This window comes from Notothenia rossii (assembly GCF_949606895.1).
Source record: "Notothenia rossii genome assembly, chromosome: 4".
NCBI lineage: Eukaryota > Metazoa > Chordata > Actinopteri > Perciformes > Nototheniidae > Notothenia > Notothenia rossii.
The window spans coordinates 1,469,794-1,497,200 of NC_136902.1; the positions used below are offsets into that span (position 1 = coordinate 1,469,794).

General features: G+C 41.1%; 3 protein-coding genes across 3 annotated transcripts in view; 1 reads left to right on the forward strand and 2 right to left on the reverse strand.

Moving 5' to 3' along the window:
* LOC307035610 (NLR family CARD domain-containing protein 3-like) overlaps positions 1-27,407 on the reverse strand; it is a 97,748-nt gene that overhangs the window by 29,823 nt on the left and 40,518 nt on the right. The gene's annotated exons all lie outside the window — the stretch shown is intronic.
* On the forward strand, positions 1,702-4,293 carry LOC307035629 (uncharacterized protein). The gene is made up of 3 exons (XM_079675215.1): positions 1,702-1,860; positions 2,243-2,546; positions 2,675-4,293. The coding sequence occupies exons 2-3, from the start codon at positions 2,244-2,246 to the stop codon at positions 4,193-4,195; spliced, it is 1,824 nt and encodes a 607-aa protein (XP_079531341.1). The 5' UTR covers positions 1,702-1,860; position 2,243; the 3' UTR covers positions 4,196-4,293.
* On the reverse strand, positions 13,940-19,778 carry LOC307037175 (uncharacterized protein; the record flags this gene model as incomplete). The annotated part of the gene is made up of 3 exons (XM_079677953.1): positions 13,940-14,443; positions 17,553-17,740; positions 19,726-19,778. 3 exons carry the CDS (start codon positions 19,776-19,778, stop codon positions 14,370-14,372), a joined length of 315 nt encoding a protein of 104 aa, XP_079534079.1. The 3' UTR covers positions 13,940-14,369.

A 27,407-nucleotide genomic window follows, 5' to 3' on the forward strand; every position in this document is an offset into this window, starting at 1 on the left:
CGTGTGCTGTTATGTGCCATCATGACACGCATGGTGTTCTGTTTTTATATATTATAATGAAGTACGAGCTGTGTGCTCGAGTCTTCCTGCCTGTCGGCTCTGCTCATGGACAGGGCCGTGGGAAGTAGGGGTGCTGAGGGTGCTGCAGCACCCCCTGGTGGAGGACAGGGGATCTGCACTTCCACAAGATATAATAAAAAAAAAACGAATTTTCAGCCTTGATGTAACAACATTCATAATTAAGTAAAGATAACAATCTTTTCCCCGGTTACATTTTCCATTTGCCCTGTACGATGGGCGCTGTGAGTGATGAAGTGGGGGATGTTGGCTTAGCAGGCGCCCGCAGCTCACAGCCAAAGTGAGAGAGATAGAGAGAGGGGGTGCACCGGTACCGGCGGGGATTGTTGTTAGCTTCTGCTGCGCTAACGGATATAAGAAGCTCTTTCTACAATAATGTGGAGGGAGAGTCCTCTCCTGTCACACTGAGATGCTCAGTGAGGTAAAGGACTCTGAGTGTTTAGTTCACTTTAGTCTAAGTTATCTCAGTGGGTCTCAAACGTTTTGATCACAATTTATGTAAACAAATATTTCCAAGGCACACCTTTATAATTATTAGGATAAATAAAACAGGTTTGAAATCATTCCAATTTATACTATAGGACAGTAAACCAAAAATATTGTTTAAAACTGGAGAGATTTTAAAATATACATAAATAAATAAATGTTAACTTGTAAAATAAGATATGAATGAACAACACAAATAAAATAAGTTACATGTATTTGTTATTGGCTATGGTAGGTTATTGGAAATGTTCACATACCTGCTTATTTGATTGATAAAATGCAAACCGATCTTTTTCATATGGGTGTTTAGAGTTGTACCCCCTAGATCAGTCTCTAATTGGGCGCTCAAAGTGCACCAAATTGAAGCATTTTACTTTAAAATGTTTAAAAAATCTTCCCGGGGGTGTACCCCCGGACCCCCCTAGAGGATGTGAAGTCCACCCCTCCAATTAAAACATGTTATAATATATAATAAATTTGAAGCCTTGTTATATAAGCTGTCCAACATGTCAATATATTTCTCTTTTTGAAGTGTAATGGTCCTTTGTAGAGGTTTTTCATTGCCAGCTAAAATATTGCCTTATAGGGCAGCATATTGGTCAGAACCAGCCCTGGTGTCATCCCCACAGCACCCCCCATTTGAAACATGTTCCCACGGCTATGCTCATGGATGTATAATAAGGCTCTGCTGCTCCGTGATGATGGTCTAGCTTCAGCAGCTACATTACCTACGGTGCGTTCGTTAATATTAACTGTGCGTCCGGAGTCACTGTGGCACAGACTGGACCGCTGGTGAACAGCTGTTAGAACGGGCCGTTCAGGTGTTCAGAGCAGAGCTCCCTGTCGGAGCGGCAGAGCGTGATGTGAACTGAAAAGTTTTTCTGTGGCAATATTATTTAAGGAATCGTTGAGCTAGCTAGCTAGCATACATTGTCACTATCTGCTAACGTTAGCTTTAGCCTTCTATTTCTAATAGTTTTTTTCATAGGCTATAAACAGAGGTGGTATAAGTATATATATTGTACTTGAGTAAAAGTAGAAGTACTCAGATCTTGTACTTGAGTAAAAGTAGAAGTACTCAGATCTTGTACTTGAGTAAAAGTGGAAGTACTCAGATCTTGTACTTGAGTAAAAGTAGAAGTAGGGGAGACCCGGTACAGTTGAAACACGGGTTGGTTGTAACACCCTCAATATCTCCAATCATAAACAAGCTAGAGTGATGACACTCACTCTGCACATGCGCAGTTAGATGGTAAGATCGCCGAAATAAAAAGGAGCCACGTTTGAATATCTCACGTAAGTTATCAGCAAAAGTGTGTTTCTGAGGTCAAATATTAACTAAAATGATATGAGGTATTTTTTGGATACTGTCTTGAGTTCAAAATGTCTAGGAATCCAAACTAGTATTATTAGAATAACTGTTTTGTAAGCTACAAATATAGCTAGCTAAATATGGGTCAAGCCAGCAATCAGGCAGGTTCACAGGGGGTGAAGCAAGACTGGTGGTTCTGGGACGGTTCTAACGGGACGGTTGTAACATGGCACATTTACAATGATGGCTCATTTGCTTGAATGATCAATTGTTCATTCAAGCATTGATTGGTGTGCATTGTCCCTGTAAAAATAAACAGAATTAAATACTGTACAGTAGGCATAAAGTGTGTGTGTGTGTTTACAGTATGCCAAGTATCAGACAGAGGAAGACCGACAGGGGAGTGCCACTTGCTCTGCTGCAGGTGGCCTCAGGTGAAGTTCAGGATGGCAAATCATTCAGGGAAGTGGCAAAGTCCCTGGATATATGCCATGTCACCCTGTACCGGTTCCATAAGAAGAGGCTGAGGTTGGAGAGTCAGGGATCACACACACCCCCAAGAGTAGGCTACTGGACTCCAAAGAAGGTGTTCTCAACAGAGCAGGAGATGCTATTGAGAGACTACCTGATGGAGGCAGCTGATCTATATTATGGTCTCAGCTCAAAGGAGGTAGGTCATAATTAAGGTAGAATAGGCTATCTATAGGCTACTGAACAAAAGAAAAGTAAGTGATCAAATATATTGAGGCCTATAGTGAACAGACAAGTGAAATATTTTCCAATGTATATTCATTTTAGGTGCGGAAGTTTGCCTATGAATTGGCAAAGAACTACAACTGCAACTTCCCTCAAACCTGGGCAGAGAAAGAGATGGCCGGAGCTGACTGGCTCACATCGTTTTTGAAGCGGCACCCTACCCTCTCCATACGCAGACCTCAGGCTACCAGTCTCTCACGGGCTACAAGCTTCAACCGAACAAATGTGAAAAAGTTTTTTGACAACCTGTCTGCAGTCCTGACGAAGCATGAGTTTGTCACACAGGAAATTTGGAATATGGACGAAACCGGAGTCACAACTGTCCAAAACCCTGGGAAGATTGTTGCCAGAAAAGGGACGAAACAAGTCGGCAGTGTGACATCTGCAGAGCGGGGCACTCTCGTCACACTTGCATGTGCTGTAAATGCATTGGGGAATTCCATCCCCCCAATGATGATATTCCCCCGGAAGAAGTTTCATCTCTTCTTCACCAGCAATGGCCCTCCTGGCTGTATTGGCAGAGCAAATGGGTCTGGGTGGATGCAAGAGGAAGACTTTTTGGTCTTCCTCAAGCACTTCCAGAGCCATACCAAGAGCTCACAGGAGTCAAAGGTGCTGCTGATTCTGGACAATCACTCCTCCCACCTTTCTGTGGAGGGGATTAATTTTTGCAGGAGCCATGGGATCATCCTCCTCTCTTTTCCTCCCCACTGTTCTCACAAACTACAGCCCTTAGATCGCACTGTATATGGGCCACTGAAGAGGCACATCAACAGCCGCTGTGACAATTGGATGAAGACTCATCCAGGAACCACAATGACCATTTACGATCTGCCGGGCATTGTGAAAAGTGCCCTTCCTCTGGCTGCAACGCCATCAAATATCCAGGCAGGGTTCGCGTGCACTGGAATTTGGCCTTTTAATAGAGACATTTTCAATGATATCGACTTTGCTCCATCCCAAGTCACAGACCGCCCACCACCAGAACCTTCTACCAGTGCAGCTCCAACACCAACTGTGGCATCCTCTCCTCCACTTGCAGCCTCCTCTCTTACACTCGCAGCCTCCTCTCCTCCACTCGCAGCCTCCTCTCCTCCACTCACAGCCTCCTCTCCTCTACTCGCAGCCTCATCCCCTGTCAGGCCATGTGTGGAGCCTGGGACATCATCCTCTGCAACGCCTTTCTCACCCTTGTCCATCCGTCCACATCCAAAAGCTGGACCAAGGAAGCAGACCACAAAGGGGAGAAAAAGAAGAGAAACCGCTGTCCTCACAGACACTCCGATGAAAGATCAACTCGAGGCTGAGAAAAAAAGATCTAACGCAAAGAAGTCTAAAGCGAAGACAAAAATCAATTTCGGCCAAAAAACCATACCCAACAAGAAGCAGAAGATGCAGGCCTCATCTGATGAAGATGAGGCCCAATACTGCATTGTGTGCCTGGAGAGCTACTCCAGGTCCAAGGAGATGTGGCTGCAGTGTTGCTCCTGTAAAGCCTGGGCACACAAGGACTGCACAGATGGAAGTGCCTTTTACACCTGCCACAACTGTGAATCTGATTAATTCTGGTGTTCTGTTTTAAGTTCTGTTCAAGTTCTGTTCATTTTTCATTGTTTGTTGGAGGATGTGTGAAATCCCATTAAAATCTTGTTGCCTTAGAATTTGACAGCTTTCCCTATTTTTTTGTCATATAGTGTGAAAAAGGGTAACCGTTATTAAGATGTTACAACTGTGCCTGCATGGGTTACAACTGTCCCTGTACACAAGGACGGTTGTAACAGTTGAGTTTTTTTTTTAAAATACATTTTCCAACCTGTACTTATTCCATAAAAACATCTTAAAGACATTGTTTCAGTAGCTGACATATTGATAATGCATAATATAGCAAAATGGCTATCCAATTGTAAATGGTTTTTTACTTATTGGGGAAAAGCCCCAAAAGTGTTGCAACTATCCCTGGTCTCCCCTACTCAGATCTTGTACTTGAGTAAAAGTAGAAGTACTCAGATCTTGTACTAGAATAAAAGTAGAAGTACTCAGGTCTTGTACTTGAGTTAAAGTAGAAGTACCAGAGTGTAGGAATACTCTGTTTCAGTAAAAGCCCTGCATTCCAAATGTTCCTCAAGTGAAAGTAGAAAAGTATTCTCATCAAAATATAGTGAAAGACAGTAAAAGTAGTCATTGTGCAGATTGGTCCATTTCAGAATAATAGATATGATATGTTTTATAATGATTGATCATGAAAGTGTTCTCAAAGCTGCTAAAGGTGCAGCTAGTTTGAATGACTTTGTATACTGCAGGGTAGCTGGTGGATTTACTCCAGGTGGAACTAAAGTCTGATTTAACACTTGATTAGATTTCACATCATTCATCCACATCTGAGAAGTAACTAAAGGGATTAAATACATGTAGTGGAGTCAAAGTACACCATGTACCTCTGAACTGTAGTGGGGTAGAAGAACAAAGTAGCAAAACATGTAAATACTTAAGTAAAGTACAAGTATCTCAAAATTGTGCCCAAGTATAGTACTTGTTGAGTTTATGAACTTAGTTACTTTACACCATGTGGCTATAAAGATAGAAAGACTAAGCCTTGCACAGAGGCATGAAAATACATTTTCAAAATGCTCAACAGTGCTGCCAAAATTATAAACTGACTGCTACACAATTAAAATAAATGCTTTTATATATTTCTATTAGATGTGACTCTTTGGCGTTTCTGTTATTGTTAACACTGCTGCTTTAGTTGTTCTGCTAAAATCCTCTGTCATTCCGTGGGGCGGGGGGGTCGGGGGCTCGGATCCTTGTCACCTTTTTCATACCTGATGAGTTTGCATCCCTGTATGTTAAAAAGCCTCAGTCACCTTAATTCATGTAATAAAAACATCTCAGGTCAGTAACACTCAAAGCTAAATGTGCAATACCATGTTCAGCTATGTTACTATTTATAATGTTCTTGTTGTTACATCAGAAGATGTACATATTGAAATGATTTCTTAACTTACAGTAGGCTATTTTTTACAATGTGTGTTGGAAGGATTTATTCAATTACAATGAATATTGTCATTGTTGAAGGCTTTTAGAGAAGGGTGAACTATAAGCCTGAATTACATTTTATACCTAAAAACATAAAAGCCACAATAAATAAGTCACAATTATTGTAGTTATTTTTACCTCCCGTATTGCTTTCAACCCACCAGCTTTGATGGTGTTGTTACGTCACTAACTGTAAGCTTGTCACATACAGTCTATGGTCACTCAGAGTAACCTACTGTTCATTTAGCTGCTGGAGAAGAAAGATCAGGGGGGGAGGGGGGGAGAGAGCTGTGGTTGATGGGCCATTAGTTGTGTAAATACACAGCTGAGAGCTGCCGTTTCATTCAGACTGTTTAAAAAACGGTAACAACGGACTATTTTTCTTAGCGGATGCATGTGAATTTAAATCAATACATACAACTATTTTTTAAATCAATAAATACATTTTCTAAATCCATAAAAGCATTTCAATTAATATTGGGAGTCATGTCGTTACTTTGTTGAGAATGTGGCCGTGTGATAAGCGGGATAATTTGCAGCGACTTGTTCTTTATGGGGAAAATAACACCCCTCATCCAGATGAGGATCCCTCCGCTACGCTTTGGGATCCTGATCGACCAACGAGGCTCCATTAAAATATACATATTTTTGGTGAATTACTGAGTTTAGGCACGTTAATAACGTTTTAATGAAGTTGAATACAGTATATTCATATATGTCAGTGATTTCATGTCAATTCGGCGAACATAAACATAAATGATCGTGGTGAAGATGATGATTAAATTAGGATTACAAATCGAGAGCCGGGCTGCATTTCCTCCCGTTCGTTTTTTTCGAATAACAAAATTATTTTGTTAAATAACAACATGGTGATGTTTTGTAAATGATTACATGTGTCTTATTTAGCACAGAGTATGATATCCGTGACATATGGATCTTAACAAAGTTCCGCTGTACATCCTGCGTACTGTATCTGACTTTATTTCACATGAGCTCCAGTGTGGAACCCCACTGCACCCCCTGGTGGATCAATGATCCATTGCAGCTGGCTTCATTATAAATACATTTATCTATCACGGGGGCGGTCTCAAGTCAAGCTGGAGGTTTTCCCTTGAGCGAGGGCAGATCACGTACCAATCACGGCCCTCGCGTTTCAAACTGTCTGAAATGAATCGCTACATCTGTATGACTGTGCTATTGACTTGATTGCTGGGTCTCCCATTCCTAAGGGTCGACTATATGCAATTTCAGGACCGGAGAAAGAGGCCATGAAGGACTATATTGATGCCTCCCTCAAAACAGGGCTTATTCGCCCTTCCTCATCCCCAGCAGGTGCAGGGTTTTTTTTTGTTGGCAAAAAGGATGGGTCTCTTAGGCCCTGTATCGACTACTCACCTCTCAATGACATTACGGTTAAAAACCGGTAGCCCCTCCCTCTCATCTCGTCCGCTTTCGAGCAGCTTCAGGAAGCCAAGGTTTTCACCAAGTTAGACCTGCATAACGCCTATCATTTGGTCAGGATCAGGGAGGGCGATGAATAGAAGACGGGGTTTAACACACCTTCAGGACACTATGAATACCTTGTCATGCCGTTTGGATTGTCAAACGCTCCTGCAGTTTTCCAGTCTATGATCAACGATGTGTTGAGGGAGTTTCTGAACCGTTTCGTTTTTGTCTATCTGGACGACATCCTGATCTAATCCCCTGACCTTGACACACACAAACAACATGTCCGCCAAGTTCTACAAAAACTGCTCCAGAATAGGTTGTTTGTCAAAGCCGAAAAGTGCGAATTTCATGCCAAGACAGTCACTTTTTTGGGCTTCATCATCTCCCCAGGTCAGGTTAGGATGGACCCAGCGAAGGTTAGCGCAGTAGCTTGTCAGCCTACCCCTGACTCTCGTAAGAAAGTGCAGCAGTTTTTAGGCTTTGCTAATTTTTACAGGCAGTTTGTGAGGAGCTTCAGTGCTATTGCAGCCCCTCTTCATGTCCTCACGTCCCCTCAAGTGCCTTTTGTGTGGTCTCCTCAGGCTGAGGAGGCTTTTTCTCGGCTGAAAAAGATGTTCACCACTGCCCCCATACTTACCCCACCGGATCCTAGTGGATGCCCCCAATGAGGGGGTGGAAGCGGTCCTCTCCCAGCAACAACAGAAGGACAACAAGCTTCACCCCTGCGCTTTCCTGTCCAGGAAGCTCTCCCCGGCGGAAAGAAATTACGATGTGGGAAACCGTGAGTTGCTGGCCATGAAGCTGGCGTTGGAAGAGTGGAGGCATTGGTTGGAGGGAGCCGAGCATCCTTTTGTGGTCTGGGCCGATCACAAAAACCTGGAGTACATAAAAAAAGCCAAAAGACTGAACTCCCGCCAGGCTATGTGTCTGTTGTGATTTGTGATTCGTCCACATTTAGACCAATCACAGCGTCACACTCTGCCGCCTATTCTGGATTTGTTTATTGTTTATTGTGCATAGACTCCCATTTCTGTTTGAATTACTAAATGGACATCAGAAATTGGCTTAAAAGGTCTAAGGATTTATTGAAACGAAATAGCGATGAAAGAACTGCAGCCGATGGTGCTGCTGGCGACCCTGCACCTGCCGTTGCAGCAGCACGCCTTGATGTCACAAGCTTGACCTCGGCAAACCCCGGGGCTGAGTTAGCGAGCCCAGCGAGCCCTTGACTCATCAACGCGGCCGCCACCAACGCTGTCCTCCGAGGCACAGCTCCTTGTGCCCCTACCATCACCACCTGCGCTGCCACACCCTGCACCACACCCGCCATCCTCCTCCTCCGTGCCAGTGCCTCCTCTACAGATGCTACCTTGCAGCACATCAACAGGTACTTTTGGGCCAGCAACCGCTCAAAGACCAACAGCCCCAGGTGATCTTGGGGTTAATAAACCCAACCAGGTGAAACTGATTGTTTTCAGGAAAGAAGCTCACTTTTTCCACTGCATGGTAAACAACAGGCCATGGCTTGAAGACTGGTTAAAAGCAGACGCAGCCTTTTGTTTCCCCTGTAGACACTTTGAAGTCAATACGTCTTCATCTGATGCGGCTTTTACTGTCAAAGGTTTTTGCGACTGGAAACACGCATTACAGACTGATAAAGGACTGCTAAGGCATGCCGCATCAAAAAACACATTTCATGTGAGAGTTCGTGGAGAGAGAGAGACAAATATGCGAGGAAACAAATAAGGAAAAGAGTACTTTGGTGCAGATCAGCTGAACCGTTATTACGTGTCAGCTGTTGTTGATATTATAGCTTTTTTAGCTGTCAACCAACTCCCTCTCAGAGGTGACTCGATTCACTCCAGAGCATGTCCGAGTCAGGCAGTGGGCTCTTCCTATCGCTGTTTGAGTATACGCTGCACAAAGATGCAGAGTTGGCCAAAATAATGTTCTAAGTTAGCTCGGCTGAGCGAAAGGACGCACCTGCAGTGCATAGGGACATGAACCACGGGCTAAACAGTTCATCTTCTCCGTCTCTACTATTTCTTTCCGAGTGTAACAATGAGGAAGCTGCCACCCTCAACCAGTGTGTGCCTTGCTCGTGATTTACCGTGTTTGTGCTACCACGCACACAATGTTTCAGAAGTGGTTTCTATGTTGCCCTTTATTTGTGTATGTATTTGCGATAAGTGTGCGTCTTTACGCAATGCTGTTGGCCTTGCTGTCTGATATATATTGTGCCGCTGACCCGCAGCACGTGATGGTTTTGTGTGCCCACCCATGAAAATCATATGCCCTCCCTTTAGATTTGTTCTGGCACCGGGTCTGTGTTGAAGTGTGTTCTTTGTGTTATTGGAAGCCAGTTCAGAGCTTTGAGAGCTGGGGTGATGAGCTCAATTCTTCTGGCTTTGATGAGGACTCAGATGGCAGTATTCTGGATGAGCTTTAGCTGTCTGTAAAAACTCTGTTGCAGTAATCAAGTCTGTTTCTATCATAACCGGACTCTTACTGTGAGTCACAGCTTACTTCTGATCAGCAGATGGAGGTCGTCCTTTAAAGTCTATATCGTCACGCTTCGACCAGTCGCTCTTGAAGGACAGACAGCTGGGAGAGTCTGGTCTCTGCTGCTGGACCCTGAAACAGAAACAGATGCATACATTGGCATGCTGGAGAAAACTGATGAAAAATATGTTAAATCTCTTAACCTGTTTTTTTCACGAAACTGTGTCTCAGGCCTTCTTAACATTTAAAAACCTATTAATGTGTCATACCCACTTAATGGGAAGAAACTCAGCTAACTGACGATACGAACCATTTTTACCGAAACAAAACACAAGTCTCACAAGAAGCGTCTAAATGAGCCCTGAGAGAAAAAATGCTAACACACTTAGCACAGAACTCTAGGTATAACTACTAGGGGTGTAACGGTTCACAAACATTTCGGTTCGGTACGTACCTCGGTTTTTAGGTCACGGTTCGGTTCGGTACGTTTTCGGTACAGCAGAAAAAATTATCACAAAACATAAAATATATATATATATTTGTTTATTATTATTAAACTGTGAATAATGTATTCACTCAAATAAATACAAAATATAATAAATACACATTAAGGTGCAGCATTTCGATGAACTGAAATAATCTGTATTTGAACTGTACTGTGCTAGTACCTAAGTAGCCAGCTTGACATTAGGACTTGCTTGTCATTGTATTTTCATGTTTATCGAAAATAATTTCGATACGGGTACGTTTACCGTTACACCCCAAATAAATACCCTTATTAAATATCGGATCTGCACAAACAAGATATCGATTAGCAAGCTGAGATTCCACAGATTCAAGAAATATAAGTATCATCACTGATGATACTCGTGGTAGGGGAAGCAAACACAGACATCACAACACCGAGCTTTACGGAGCAAACACAGCCAATTTGTCTTACCTTTTGCTGTTTCTGAACAAAAGTTGTGTTCAATGGCATCAAAACAATAAAAACGCTGCTGACGGCTAATGCAATGGTTAATCCAATGTGTCTGTGTCACTTTGAAATGATTACTCATAATCCATCTTCATATTTCTGACCCGCTCTATTGAAATCAGTTGGAAGTCGCAACGGCTCATTTCAAAATAAACGTGGATTTGCGTAAAAAAAAGTTTTTCGGGGTTTGGGTGTTTTGTTTGATTTTAAATAAACAAAGTCTTGGCTTTCAGAATATGAAACTTTTATTTCCAAAATCACACGATAAATACATGTTTGAAGCTTGTAAAGGGAAGAAGAGTCAGCTCTCACTCGCCACTCTGCTCTTCCTCAGCGCCGCCCCCCTCCCTCCGGCTGAAATTATGAATGTAAGTGTATAGTAATCATAGATAACACGGCAGGGTCCGTTACAGTTTGTTTTCATCTGATTTCAAATAAACAAAGTCTTGGCTTTCAGAATATTAAACTTGTTTCGACAAATTCAGATGATAAATACAGGTTTGAAGCTTGTAACGGCATAACAAGCGGAGAACGGAGTAACTTAACGACACAACAGGAACAACAGCCGGTGTTTCCCGTGAGTGTTTTCCCAGGGAAACAAACACAATACACACAAACGCAAAATTACACACACACACACACACACACACACACACACACACACACACACACACACACACACACACACACACACACACACACACACACACACACACACACACACACACACACACACACACACACACACACACACACACTTGCGAGCTCTCCCCAGACCAGTAATCCAAATGAAAATATTTTCCCTCCGTACTACTTTGGTCATTTATTAGCCGCTAATAACCAATCAGATCGATGGATTCCAGAGAACAGGAAACTTTGAAGGCCCTTTTTCTCAAAATCATGACTCGGTGACAGTCATTATATAATGTGACATATTTTGCTTAATATTTGGAGTACAAAAACCTGATATCATTAGAAAGCTAGGAATCTCCTCTTTCCAACAGTGTATACAACTCAAAATGTGTCTTCGGGTCAATGCGACTGATTTCGATAGAGCAGGTCACATTTACTAGTTTCAGCCTAGGTTTCAGTTTTCAGTTTTCAGAGCGTAACTGTCACGATCTGTCTGTGTTGTGTTTTGTCTTGTCTTTTTCTGTCTTTGGTTTCATGTTTTATTTTGAAGAGTGTTCACCCCCTGTCTTGCCTGTTGCTGTCTGTCTGTTTGTCCTCCTACCTGATTACCCGATTGTGTTCACCTGGTGCCCCTTTGTTTTCTCCCCCCTCCTCACCTGTGTCTTGTTTGTGTGATTAGTCTTGTGTGTATTTAAGTTCTGTTTTTTCTGTCTGTCATTGTTAGTCAGTGTTGTGTTGTTACTTCCAAAATGTAATATATTACATATTACTTATTACTCTCTTTTGAAAGTAATAAGTTACATTACAATATTACTGTCTCTGAAATGTAATGAGTTACACTACTTTAGTTACGTTCACCAAAATAACCGCAAAAGAATGGCTAGGTATTTTAAATGCTAAAATAGTTATTGTACATCCAGTGAAGGGCAATGTGGTGTAGCATAACAACTGTAGGTCCTTAAGGCTACTAACAACTTGTATTACACGGCTTAGTTGAATACTCGATTCTGATTGTAAATTCTTAACATGTGACACGTTGTTAATACAGCAGTACAGACCGCTGTCAAGGACTATAATGAAGATTTCTAAGGAGGACCAAGAAAGAGAAAGGAAAAGAGGTTAAAAGACGAAGCGCTGGACGTCAGATAAATCACCAGAAGAAGGCAGACAGGAAGTAAACACTAACAGGACACGGAGTGGGCTCTGTAGTTTGTTCAGTATATGGCCGTGTACAGGCCCGGGTCCAGAACAACATGACTCAGGGTGCCTCTGAGATTACAGGGGCGCAGCAGCAGTAGGTTTACATGAGCAATAGTGGCCGGCAACAGCAATGAGAAATAGCATTGATGGTCCCCAATGAACAGATTATGGCCTTTGTTATTTTTGAAAACAAGCAAGTGAGAACATTTCAAGTGAGTTAAAAGTGCAAACCTGAAATATTTCATATAGTCCAAAGTGGGCTATGGCAAAGAAAAGCACAAAAGCTTCAAAACTTTACTGATAAAACAAATGAGAACATTTTGTAAATCAAGGCAAATATTATTTGAACCAGCTTATGGTTTGAAATGGCAAACATTGAAAAGCAAAAGTATTATTAAAACCATGTACTAATCATCACCTTGGTCCCATCTCTGGGAAGAGAACATTTACTGTGCTTGAAAACTGGTATCACATCATCATGTGAGGTTGACTTTGTGACCTGGAGAACATTTCAGCCTCAACATCAGCTCGTTGATAATAAGCTTGGGATATGAGATCTTTTTGTAGCCATTCGTGGTGAAGGCATCTGTGCTAGTATTGGATGCATTATTTTTGACACAACATTTCTACAGGCATGTCAGAATATGGCTCTATTTTCACATGCATATTCCATTGTCTATTTTTATACCACGAGCTGCAAAATGACCGCCTTACCCCACTGTACAGGCGGGTAGTTGTTTAGATATACCTGGGCAGACTCTGTTTTGCCGTGGTATCCTGGCACCTGCGGCCTGCAGAGGGGCGGCGTAGTTTCGGGCGACGAAGACTGATGCTCCGGGGTTGAGGACGGCGAGTCAGGCGGGAGTAAGCTAGTGTCCACAACGGAGGGTAACGTGATGTCCGCATCTGACCTGTTGCTACTGTCTGCAGTAGATGCAGTGTTGCTGGCGTTTAGTGATGGTTGCTTTAACCATTTTCATATTCAATTATCCACAGATGTGTGTCACTGCTGTGGAAGCACTTTTGAAATGATGCACGCGCAGCGGAGCAGGTCACACGCACCTGACACAATTTTTTGTTTGTATTTTTCGCTACGTTCTCTTTTTTGAATGGAGGGTGCATAATATTCAACTTCCCCGAAGATCCCGACGCGAAGCCTGAAGGTTAAACACACCAGGTTTACTAATCTACCCGCACAATTTGTCTCTATGTCAGTATTTTTTTCTGTTTATTCTGCATTTGGGTCCTGCCTGCTTCACTCACCCTAACAGTAGGCTTGTTTGAGACGAGCTGCGGCTCGCCTTGAAAGTAGACGAGAATAGCCGATTGCAGCCGGGGGAGGTCTCAAAAAGCTCGCCTGAAGTCGGACAGCTCGGAATCGGCTTCTTCATCTTCTTCTTCTTCTTGAAAAACAGGCTCAGGGCTAAACAGGTTAAAGTCGATGTAATGGTAATAACGCTCTGTGTTGCTAATGTGTGAACAAATCGTAATGACATTTTAAAACTGGGACATCAACACATATTACTGAGTGTTCTGCTATCTGTACAATTATATTTCATGCTCTTAAGTGACTCTTTGTGTGCGATGTTAATGTTGTTTAAGCTATCTGATGGTGACAGTAATATTAGAGGAAAGTAAGAAGTCTTAGATAAATGCTGTGAAAGGAAAAAGTGTTTGGACTCTACTGAAGAAGCTTTGCATGTTTTCTACTTGCTGTACTTTTGGAAATGCAATTGAATAGAGTAAAGTTCTCGCTGAGGAAACACCGCTCTCACTCTCCTGATTATTTGTTCCATTTATCAGGCCGTAAAACATGCTGGAGAAAAACTGCTGAAAAATATGTTGGAAAAGAATTCATATCAACCAGTTTTATCATAACCGGACTCTTACTGTGAGTCACAGCTTACTTCTGATCAGCAGATGGAGGTCGTCCTTTAAAGGTTATGTTGGCTCCCTTCGACCAGTCGCTCTTGAGGGACAGACAGCTGGGAGAGTCTGGTCTCTGCTGCTGGACCCTGAAACAGAAACAGATGCATCAAGAGAAGAAGAAGGAGCTCTTCATCGTCCAACAGAGGGGAAATGTACATTCTGCATTTGATCCATCCTAGTGTTAGGAGCAGTGGGCTGCCATATGTACGGGCCCGGGAAGCAGTGTAGGGAACGCTGCCTTGCTCAGGGACACCTGGAGTGGAGTGCACCAGCTGGGCGTAAGAAAGTAGGTCTTAGCTCTAACGTTGGGCTTAGCTACTTCCGACTTAGTGATTCGAATTTACACTGAGTGCACCAAGCCTGACTAGTCTCGGGCGTAGCTGCGCCTGGTCTTAAGATGCGCGTCCACGTGAATACACGCGAAACAGTAATTGTTGCCAACACACGTCCACATAATTTAGCGCTCAAAATCCTCCATTCAGAGCAAGCTAAGGATTGGATAATAACGTCATGGGAAACGGAAACCAAAAGAAGAGAAAAACAAATTTTACTGATAGAGAAATTAGAACACTAATTGAAATAAATGCAGAGCATAAAAACTTGCTAACTGCCAAATGTAATAATAATATGACGAACAAACACAAACTTGCAGCCTGGAAGTCAATCACTGGTGCAATAAATGACTTGGGTGAAGGAGGGATACGGACGGTGGAAGAGTGTAGGAAAAAGTGGAAGGACCTTATATCCAGAGCCAAAAAGGATGCTTCGGTTCTCAAAAAGCAGCCGACCGGCGGAGGCCCTGCACCAGAAACCTTAACATATAGCGAAATAATTATAGCTATTTTTGGAGAGGATTCCCCCACGGGGTTGAATGGGATCGACAGCTCAGAGCCGCCAACCTCAACATTTGAAGAGGTTGACGCAGACGTGTCAGCTGTCACTATAAGTGGTAAGTCATTAAGTAACATCACCCTGCATTATCTATGTAAACATTACCCCTGTGAGACATCACAGCAAGCAAGATAACAATGAGCAATCGCAGCAGTTGATAGCAACTGACAATAACTGACAGTAACTTGCAATTTTACAGACTCAAAAGCCCGCAGAGAAGAGGGAAGTCCCTCACCCACAGCGTCAGCGATGACTCAAGAGGAATCCCAAATGGCCCCACCCCGAAAAAGAAAAAGGGATTTATCAGAGCTACAGCGTGAACTGGTGGAGAAAGAGTTTGTTCGTGTGGAGGTGAAAATTGAGAGCGGAACACGACAATATTGAGCTGGAGAAGGAGAAATGAAGACTCCAAATTAGTATTCTTAAGAATCAGCATAGAATCATGGAAGAAGACAACGTGTTCCCCATTCTGTAATCATATTTGTTCCTACTTGTTTTTATCTCAATTTCATGTTAATAGTTCTCCAAAAGTTGTTATTTAATGTTCTTGTGTGTGTTTTTTTTTTATAAAATAGGCTATAAAACGGCCTAATGAAAATATGTGGTCACAATGGGAGCTTATTGAAATGCATTGCAAAAAACAGCGTTCATATTACAAATATACAGGGCTATAGGTTGTTTATTATGTGACTGCGGGTAAGTCGTCCACCGATATCTTCACGGATGCCAGCAGGAGCCACAGAGTTCTCATCCGTCTCCAGTACCAATTCTCCTTGCATCGGAAGGAAAAATGTTGCCTGGATTTCGCGGCTTCTTCTTGTTTTGGAAGGTGAATATAATTCCTAAGGCGGCGCTGGAGAGCCAAGGAAACTTTTCTAATAGCCCGTCATGCAGTTGTGCGATGAACATTAATCATGACTCCCACAGTATTTTGAAAGGCCCGTTCGCGTAGAATCTGAGCACAATCAGCACCTGCAAGGTTTGGGAGAGCGCAGCTTTTCGGTCTGATCCGTGCTGGAGTTGAGGGGAGATCTCCTCGATTAATTCAAAAAGGGCTTGTCTGCTGAAACGAAACCTCTCTATCAGCTCACTGTCCGAATAGATGTCCAGTGGGTTTGTTCGATCATGGATGACTCTTTCTCTTCTTAATGCCCTTTAATTGTTAAACCTGTAAACAAGATGCCCTGCCATCGTTAATATCCTTCTTGCCTGTTTTACGTTACTATGAATACTAGTGTGTCTTTCCGATTTACGCATGCTCCATACTAGGCGTAAAAGTTACACCCGGGCGCAACGCATACAGGGCTTAAAGGTGGGGTAGGTCATTCACTTCAGAAACACTTTTTGTTATATTCCATGGAATGCTCTTAACATCCCGATAGCAATGAATATCTGAAGTGCTTTGACAATAAATACATAGAAAAATATCATCTGTGGAAGCCGTGGCGCTGTAAAAAGCACGACCAATCATCTGAGCCGGCTAAAGTAACTGGATGGCCTACCTGCCTGTCAGCCTTCCATCTGTGCACAAACTTATCTCGTACCCTCATTGGTCATGTGCGCGTTCATGTGTTGGAGGAGGGGCTCTGTGAGAAAGTCTGAAGGAAGAGGCAGATTTTTTCCGGTTGTGTATTTTCAAATTCTAGCGCATTCGAGCTGGTTTCTCCATTCTTATCAACCCTACCCTAAGTGCTGCACTAGTCATAACTTAGTTTGGTCTTAACCTTCGGTTCTACGTCGGACGTAGAGTTACTCCCAGCTTACGCCCAGCTGGTGCACTCCTGTGTAGCACTTGGTCTTCTGGGGTCTTGAACCGGTGACTCTCTGGTTCCCAAGCCAAGTCCCTACGGACTTTGCCACCACCGCCCATACATTGGCACGCTGGAGAAAAACTGATGAAAATATGTTAAATCTAAAGTCACTCTTTACAATGTAATGGTATAAATAGCTCTGTGTTTCCCAACAGATGAACCTTCCAGACTCTCTGAGTCTCCTCTATCAGCCGGTGGACTGCTCTCTATGTGAAGGACTCTGGAAGATGTTCAGAGTAAATCCTAAAGACGTGAAGTTTATCTCCAAAGTGCCTCGCGTCTCTTCAGCTGCCCTACAGCCAGCAGTGTGAAGCTAACATAAACACATCTCTTTAGTGGAGAACGTCACTGAGTTCATGTCCAGGATGCTAACTGCAGTTCACTTAACGCCCACCGACGTCGCTAATAACCAGGATTTCCTGAAGGTTACACAGAAGCTTCAACACAGACAACAACTGACTCAAATGGCTTTCAGTCCGTTTTAAATTCTTACCTCCCATCAGCAGATTGAGGCTCCATTGAGCGGTCACTCTTTCAGGAAACACAGCGGGACTCAGGTCCAGGTCCAGGTCCAGGTCCAGGTCCAGGTCCAGGTCCAAGTCCAGGTCCAGGTCCAGGGTCAGGTTCAGGTTCAGGTCCAGGATCAGGTTCAGGTCCAGGTTCAGGTCCAGGTCTGCTGCTCTGGACACACCAGTGCATGCTGAGCTTTAGCGGTATAAACTAAGTACATGTATTCAAGTACTGTACTTAAGTACAATTCTTTGTATTTCCATGTTATACTTCTTCTTCTTAGTACTTTTCCTCGACTACATTTATTTAATACCTTTAGTTACTTCACAGATGTGGATGAATGATGTGAAATCTAATCAAGTGTTAAATCAGACTTTAGTTCCACCTGGAGTAAATCCACCAGCTACCCTGCAGTATACAAAGTCATTCAGACTAGCTGCACCTTTACCAGCTTTGAGAACACTTTCATGATCAATCATTATAAAACATATCATATATATTATTCTGAAGTGGACCAATCTGCAAAATGACTACTTTTACTGTCTTTCACTATATTTTGATGCTAAGTGCTTTCTCTATGCCTTTCTTTGGGGATCACTCTTCACTTCTATGGGACTCTGAAAGCTTTCTGAAATATTCCTCTTGTTCCAGTCACAGTTAGAGCTAGTGCAATAATGCATCCTGTTAGCTTGTTAGCTGCAGCTGAATCCTCAGAGAGCTTTAGACCTTCATCTGCAGACACACCCAGAGCATCAGTCACTGAGAGCTGCAGGAAGTGCTCATATCTGTGCACGTGAAAACCTGAAGTTCAGGCTGAGAGTAACAATGCGTCTCATTTACTGATCATTTCATTCTGTTCTTCTCTCATTCATGGGTTTGAGTCGATCATTTCATTCTGTTCTTCTCTCATTCATGGGTTTGAGTTGATCATTTCATTCTGTTCTTCTCTCATTCATGGGTTTGAGTTGATCATTTCATTCTGTTCTTCTCTCATTCATGGGTTTGAGTTGATCATTTCATTCTGTTCTTCTCTCATTCATGGGTTTGAGTTGATCATTTCATTCTGTTCTTCTCTCATTCATGGGTTTGAGTTGATCATTTCATTCTGTTCTTCTCTCATTCATGGGTTTGAGTTGATCCTTTCATTCTGTTCTTCTCTCATTCATGGGTTTGAGTTGATCCTTTCATTCTGTTCTTCTCTCATTCATGGGTTTGAGTTGATCCTTTCATTCTGTTCTTCTCTCATTCATGGGTTTGAGTTGATCATTTCATTCTGTTCTTCTCTCATTCATGGGTTTGAGTTGATCATTTCATTCTGTTCTTCTCTCATTCATGGGTTTGAGTTGATCATTTCATTCTGTTCTTCTCTCATTCATGGGTTTGAGTTGATCCTTTCATTCTGTTCTTCTCTCATTCATGGGTTTGAGTTGATCCTTTCATTCTGTTCTTCTCTCATTCATGGGTTTGAGTTGATCCTTTCATTCTGTTCTTCTCTCATTCATGGGTTTGAGTTGATCCTTTTATTCCATGTTTACTGATCTAGTGTTTTTATTTCATGATCATGAACTTCTTGTCCTGTTTGCTTTAGCTTTTAATGTATTTCTTATTTATCTATTTAGTTTTCCGGATCAATCTCCACTATCCCTTCTCTCTGTTTATTTCTAAGCATGAAAACAAAGCAATCTGTAAGACATGGCTTCACATGTTTTATTGATTCCTATTTATTTAGTTTGCTTATTATTCATCTATCTATCATTTTCTTTTTCTTATTATTATTCATATAGTATTTATATTCTTCAATTTATGTAATTTTTATAACTGTTTTATTTCTTTTTATCACCACTCCTGTTGACTATATTTATTAATTGTATTATTATTTATTACATTCCCTTTTATTTATTCCTCTTTGTATTTTCACATTGTTTTATTTAATTTATAATGTTTAAATGTCCACGTTCATCATTTAGTTTTTTGTAAACGTTTCACTCTTCTTTATTCTTCCACATATTATGTTTATGTTTTTACATTTGACCTTTTATTGTATTTCTAAATGTTCTCCTTTTTTTTTAAATGTCATTAATATATATTTTTATTTCATGCTCTTAATCTATTATCTCTTTACTTTGGTTTGTAACGTTTTTTATTAATCAGTTCACCTGTGAGTGAGGCTGTGGGATGTGTCGCCCTCTGGTGGCTGAGGGAGGAACATTAGTGTTGTTTTCTTTAATTACTCATGTTTATATTTCCGCATTATTTTTGTATTTAAAAATAGATTAGTATTTTAAAATTATTTCTCTAAATATTTCCGCATTTTTATTTCCGTGATACCTGGGGTATGTAATTCACTTCAGAAACACTTTTTGTTATATTCCATGGAATGCCCTTAACATCCCGATAGCAATGAATACAGTAGGCTTGTTTGAGACAATCGAGACCGACGCAGTCCTGCGCAATTGCGATCAACGTCTTGCTAGTGCGTTGCATGATGGTTAGTCATTTTGTCCGACTTGCTCTGGAGGCTCGCTCACATGAGACGTTGAAATCTCGCGGGACAAAGGCGCCCGCAGCCTTGAAAGCGAGGCGTGGCGAGGCGGAGCAGTTCCTCTCCACGGGCTGCGGAAGCAAAATGCTTGATGAGAAAGGACTCGCTGGTATCTCCAGCTGAGCGCTCATTGGTGGTTGTTACCACGTGCTGCTGATGAAGCTCTCCAATTGGCTCGGAAAACGTTTGATGTTGTTTTGTGTCAGTTTTACGTCGCCACTGCCATTCACATTTTTCATCATTGTTCCACAATGTTTATCATTATGAAATTAATATCTATATATGTTATACTATACTTGCACTGCTTACCGTTTTCATACTTTATATATCTGAGCATATTCATACACACTGTTCATACTGCTCACAGGCTGCTGTATCTAGTGTATTCATACACACTGTTCATACTGCTCTCAAGCTGCTGTGTGTATCTAGTGTATTCATACACACTGTTCATACTGCTCTCAGGCTGCTGTGTGTATCTAGTGTATTCATACACACTGTTCATACTGCTCACAGGCTGCTGTGTGTATCTAGTGTATTCATACACACTGTTCATACTGCTCTCAGGCTGCTGTGTGTATCTAGTGTATTCATACACACTGTTCATACTGCTCTCAGGCTGCTGTGTGTATCTAGTGTATTCATACACACTGTTCATACTGCTCTCAGGCTGCTGTGTGTATCTAGTGTATTCATACACACTGTTCATACTGCTCACAGGCTGCTGTGTGTATCTAGTGTATTCATACACACTGTTCATACTGCTCTCAGGCTGCTGTGTGTATCTAGTGTATTAATACACACTGTTCATACTGCTCTCAGGCTGCTGTGTGTATCTAGTGTATTCATACACACTGTTCATACTGCTCACAGGCTGCTGTGTGTATCTAGTGTATTCATACACACTGTTCATACTGCTCTCAGGCTGCTGTGTGTATCTAGTGTATTCATACACACTGTTCATACTGCTCTCAGGCTGCTGTGTGTATCTAGTGTATTCATACACACTGTTCATACTGCTCACAGGCTGCTGTGTGTATCTAGTGTATTCATACACACTGTTCATACTGCTCTCAGGCTGCTGTGTGTATCTAGTGTATTCATACACACTGTTCATACTGCTCTCAGGCTGCTGTGTGTATCTAGTGTATTCATACACACTGTTCATACTGCTCTCAGGCTGCTGTGTGTATCTAGTGTATTCATACACACTGTTCATACTGCTCACAGGCTGCTGTGTGTATCTAGTGTATTCATACACACTGTTCATACTGCTCTCAGGCTGCTGTGTGTATCTAGTGTATTAATACACACTGTTCATACTGCTCTCAGGCTGCTGTGTGTATCTAGTGTATTCATACACACTGTTCATACTGCTCTCAGGCTGCTGTGTGTATCTAGTGTATTCATACCCCTCACTGTTTATTCATCATTCAATTCATTCTATATATTTATTCTGTAGATTGTGTACATTACTTTTCACTTTGCTGCTTGTTGCACTCCTGGTTGGAAGCTAAACTGCATTTCGTTGTCTCAGTACCTGTAATCTGTGCAATAACAATAAAGTTGAATCTAATCTTGAGCAGGAGGAAATGTATTTACTTAGTACATATCTGACATTAACGATTAAACACATGTGTGCATTCTTTATGAATGCAAACCGAGTCAAGCCGACTCCGGAGGTGGCGGTATGCACCTTCAAGTTGTTTGCAATCCGCCAAAAAACCGAGAGAAGACGAAGAAGAAGGCGAAGAAGTAGAAGAAGAAGAAGAAGAAGAAGAAGAAGCCGACTCCGAGCTGTCCGACTTCAGACAAGCTTTTTGAGACCTCCCCCGGCTGCGATCGGCTATTCTCATCTACTTTCGAGGCGATCCGCAGCTCGTCTCAAACAAGCCTATTAAATGTTTTGAAGCCGTGGCGCTGTAAAAAGCGCGACCAATCATCTGAGCCGGCCCGGCTAAAGTAACTGGATGGCCTACCTGCCTGTCAGCCTTCCATCTGTGCACAAACTTATCTCGTGCCCTCATTGGTCATGTTTGTGTGTGTTGGAGGAGGGGCTCTGTGAGGAAGTCTGAAAGAAGGGGCAGATTTTTTTCGGCTGCGTACTTTCAAACTCTAGCGCACTCGAGCTGCATCTTAATTCTCACATGTATTTATTATTATAATATATTCCTCTTCATATTTCCTATGTATTTGTTATTTTTATATTTCACATTTTGAAATGTTTATCTTTAAATATACTTTGCTGGTCATGTGACAAGGGACAACCAATCACAGCGGAGATATCTCAATAGAGAGGTGAAGTCCCGCCCATCTACTTCCGACCCATGGGACCTTATTTCGGAAAAATCATGTATTGAAGTCAATGGAGAGAGAAAACGTATCTTTCGATCCTATTTCAATTGTATCATGAATTACACATATGATGTTTGTCAATCTTAATAAATCATTTCCATGTCAAAAAAGTCACAGTTTGTCCTAAAACTGTTGAAATATAAGACTATGAAAAATACGCAACTAGAAAAACTATAAATCCCAGAGTCCCAGTCCCGCATGCTGGCTCTAATGGAACCGACTAACTCCCCTTGTGTGTATGCACAGCTCTCAGCATGCCCAGACTTGGAGTGATTTTCACCTCTTTTAATACTTTCCGCCTCATTCTGAAAGAAAGAAGTGAAATGTGCCAACGTGACGGCCGTCTGGGTATGTGGTGTGTGACGGGAGATGTAGTTCATTGAGCGGTTTCACACAAAAAGTGTTACTTCACAGTTTTACGACACATTTGTATTTTGTTGACTTGCTAAATTATCTTTTAAATTGACAAACATCTATGTGTAATTTGTGGCATTATTCAAACGGGAGCGAAAGATAATTTTTCTCTCTCCATTGACCGAAATAAGGTCCCATGGAGGTCCAACGAAAAGGGAGGCACTTCGGCTCTATACACACACACACACACACACACACACACACACACACACACACACACACACACACACACACACACACACACACACACACACACACACACACACACACACACACACACACACACACACACACACACACACACACACACACACATTCATGTATTTTAAAATGTTCTTATTTGATCAAATTCCGCTTCATATATTTGTATATAGGATTTTAATTGTTTTTATTTAATTAATATATTTTTTATTTCCTGCTCTTCAACTCTTATCTTTGTTTACTCTGGTTTGTAATGTTTTATTTTTGTATTTAACTTTATGTTATGAATCAGTTCACCTGTGAGTGAGGCTGTGGGATGTGTCGCCCTCTGGTGGCTGAGGGAGGAACATTAGTGTTGTTTTCTTTAAATACTAATGTTTACATTTCCACATGTATTATTTTAGTATTTAAAAAAGTATTTCTATTATTAATGTATTCCTCTTTATATTTCCAATGTTTTATCTTTACCACTTTTGAAATGTTCATCTTCAAATACTTCGCTGGTCATGTGACGAGGAACAACAATAGACTGTATAAAGGTAACAACCACACCCAGTGAGAGCATGTGAGGAGGGATGCTCTTACTTACGTGTGTAACAGGTCTCAACGACTCACAAAGTCAGGCTTTCTAAAGAGAAAAGAAAGGAGAGAAAGACAAGAGAGAGGGACTAAAGGGCGACAGTATGTCACCCAGCTTTTCAAAAGAAAAGGTGGGTGTGGTCTATCAGTGGTGAAATGAGTCTGTTAGCTAAGCTTAGTCCATTTTAAATAATAATTGTAATGTTTTGCTGACATTAAGTTCTGTTAATATCTTCACAGAAAATTCAGAGGTTTTTAATTTCACTGCTCTTTTAGCTGATATTTACAGTTTTTCTCAATCGCTAAACCCACTATTTAGAATCAAAATTCATTTCTTCAAAACAAGAACATAGCCATCTAAACAGAAATGACCAAAACTGAAAATACTGGTCACAAAAAAGAATAAGTCGATCGAAACAGAACAAATTGTCCTCTAATGAGACAAATGTGTTTTCATAACTGAAACTCCGGTCACCATAATAACCCATTCTACCATAACAATTTACATTTCTTGCAAAGTTCTCTAAGGCACTCAAAACTAAAAATACCCCTTCCAAAACCAGATACCTTCTCCAAAAACAAACATTTGTCAGCTCATGAGAAGACTATTTGAACAGTCATTACTAAGTGGCACACTAAATACTGACTACAATCATCAATACACAAACCTCAAGCTATCGATATTGGAAACTGAACGGAAAACTGACAAGTTGGGAGAAACAAACTTACATATAGGAAAAACAGTGTGTTACTGTAACTATGCCATTGTTTTTATGTCTCATTTTCAGTAGAGCACCGTAACAGAAACAAAAGACGAATAGCAATACACTGGAAAAAACATAACATGGGTAAATGATGTAAATCAGCAGTAAAGCAGAGAATGAGATCTATATAACTTTACTGATCTGCTCTTTGCCGTCTGTCTGCCCACATAGCCTCATCTACGTCACAGCGTATGTCTTCCCTTGCAAGGCGGCGTGGGAAATATCTCCTTGCGTGTCGACACCACCCTTGACAAACATCTTACTGAAGTGAGGGAGGTCTTTTATAGGATTCTCACTAATTACAATTACTATGGGAAAGTCATTGATGTCAGCTGTGAGCAATTCATTTACATGGAAGTGAAGTACTCAATTCACTCCAATACAAAAAAAAACATTTCTCAATGTACCAAAAGGAAAAGACCACAATTACTGACTGTAAAAATGTATTGCTCTACTATCAACTGTAGCGAATCCTCCCCATATGAACATCTCAAAGAGCTATGCAAGTCATATCAACACTATTATAGCTTTACCGGCACCATTTAAAACAATATTTTAAGTACAGTCATGCAAATTCTATCATGTAAATGTTTTCAATGTAACATCATTACTGTAAGGTATACAGTACATTCCATGGAGTTACCTTTTTCAATGGGCTGATTGACTGATAACAAGTGTTCATATTTTGCACATCAAGTGTCAATTAGTGTAGCTATGGTCTAAGTTTATGAGGAAGTGTTATCCACTGTGAGAAGATTATTTTGTTCTGTAGACATGAGTTACACAAAAGATGTTTGATCTTTGTGTAGAGAATTGTAACTTCAGTTAGAGAATTGTGTGATCTGTTTTGCAAAACACTGCTTAGCATCTGCATTTTGTGTGATATCAATGATAAATGGTATGGTGTTGTAGAGAAATGGTTTTCTGTTTCGATGGCTGTGCTGTTGGTTTGATGAAAGGAATTTTGATTCTAAATAGTGGGTTTAGCGATTGAGAAAAACTGTAATAAATGCAGGTAGATTTTTAGCAGCTATTCATACTAAATCAGTTGTCCCTCCCCCTGGTGCCAGGACCAACAGATCCATCTCTAGGCTCAGCAGCCCTGTCCCCCCATAAGGCTGAACCTGAACCAGCTTTTCTCCCAACTGAAGGAGGTGAGCAGCATTGTGAATGACTTAATGCCACTTAACATACCTGAAGGGAGACTTGAATACAATATATATCAAAACAAAAAGCTAAAATCTCATTTCAATTACACATTTCAAACTCACTATTTTTCCACATATTTAAAGTGGACCTATCATGCTATATTTGAATAACATAGTGTAGGACCACACCTATATGAGGCATATTTATACTTTTTATTTGTCAAAATACCAAACAGATCATGCATTTTAGCCATTCCTCATTTCTCTCAATTTAACACTGTCTTTGCATCATGGGCTGATTCTGTGAGAACAGCACCATCTACAGGCCTGGTATATGTACTACAGCGTCTCCAGCGCTTTCCAACGGCAATGTCCGTGGCTGTCTCCTCCTGATTGGTGGAGTTGGCCCAATAGCCGTAGCGCCACTTCTGTGACGTCATAGAAGTGTTCAAATCTGGATCAGTCTGTATCAGATCTGTTGCAGCCCCTTTTTAAGAGATTTGGGTATGGAGGAAAATAGAGAGGGTTGTGTTTTCTGACACTTGGTGAGTTCCCTGGAACACCGGGGACACATGTTCATGTAGAAAAGACGTACACAAGTGCATTTTGCATGATAGCTCACCTTTGAGTTATATTTATTTGGATTTATTAATTCATGTTGAGAATGTTTCATTCAAAAATGTTATTATTAAAAGGGCATGTACACCATAAAAGATGGCTATTGAGAGCTATTGTCAGGAATGTTAGTCTTATATCAAATAGTGAATTCTACTGCAGCAGAATGTTGCACGTCTGCACAGTGTTATATTTTCACCGCTCAGTGTCAGTAAATACTGTGCAGTTAGTAATGAACTACAAGAAATATGCAAGCCTGTACAGGTAGAGTTATTTATCCCTGGTGGCGCCCCTGACCACACCCACACACACGCAGGCGCACACACACACACACACACACACACACACACACACACACACACACACACACACACACACACACACACACACACAGTTACAGTAGTAAGAAATAAAGAGAGAGAGGGTCTCTGAGTTATTCCATGAGTAATGATTGACAATAATAATAATATTAATAATAATAATAATAATAATAATAATAATAATAATAATAGTTATTGTGTACAGGTGTATCTCAGGTAAAAACAGGAAGAGAGTTAAAGTCTGTCTCTGAGTCTCTGAAAGTTAAACTAAAGAGTTGTTCTTATTCTCTGAGCAATGATTGATAATCAGAGTTGTCTCTAAAAGCTCTAAAGTCACAAAAAGTTACAAACCTTTAGAGAGAAGAAGAAGAAGAAGAAGGTGCGACTCGACCGACGAGCACGAAGTGAAGTTAAGATGGACCTTTATGAATTTAATTCATTATTAACTGAACAGCAAACAGGAAGCACTTCAAAATAAGAGCTCTTACAGAACATTTTATTTATATTCCTTCTGCTGGAGTACTTCTACTTAGCTATTCAAGTGAGATAGTAAGCCATCAAGAGATTTTAAATCATATTAATGAGATGTCATATACAGTGTTGGGCAAGTTACTTAAAAAAAGTAACTAGTAATAGTTATAGTTACTGCTCTCAAAAGTAACTAGTTACGTTATTAGTTACTAAATTATAAAAGTAACTATTAACAAGTTACTTTACTTTAAAAATAATAACAATACAAATAAAAGTTTTTGTGTTGTTCTGTGTCACAGTAAGAGAAAAGACAACTCCCCATCATTGTAGCAATTATCATTATGAAATGTAGTGGAACATTAAAACACAAAAGTGCGATTTAAAAAGATCGTTTTTTGGCTGTTTAGATGGTGTTGCTCCATCTGGGTC

Coding starts and splice junctions, on each gene's coding strand:
- LOC307035629 (XM_079675215.1), top strand. CDS start 2,244: ATGCCAAGTATCAGACAGAGGAAGACCGACAGGGGAGTGCCACTTGCT. Junction 2,547..2,674: donor ATGGTCTCAGCTCAAAGGAG/GTAGGTCATAAT, acceptor TATTCATTTTAG/GTGCGGAAGTTTGCCTATGA.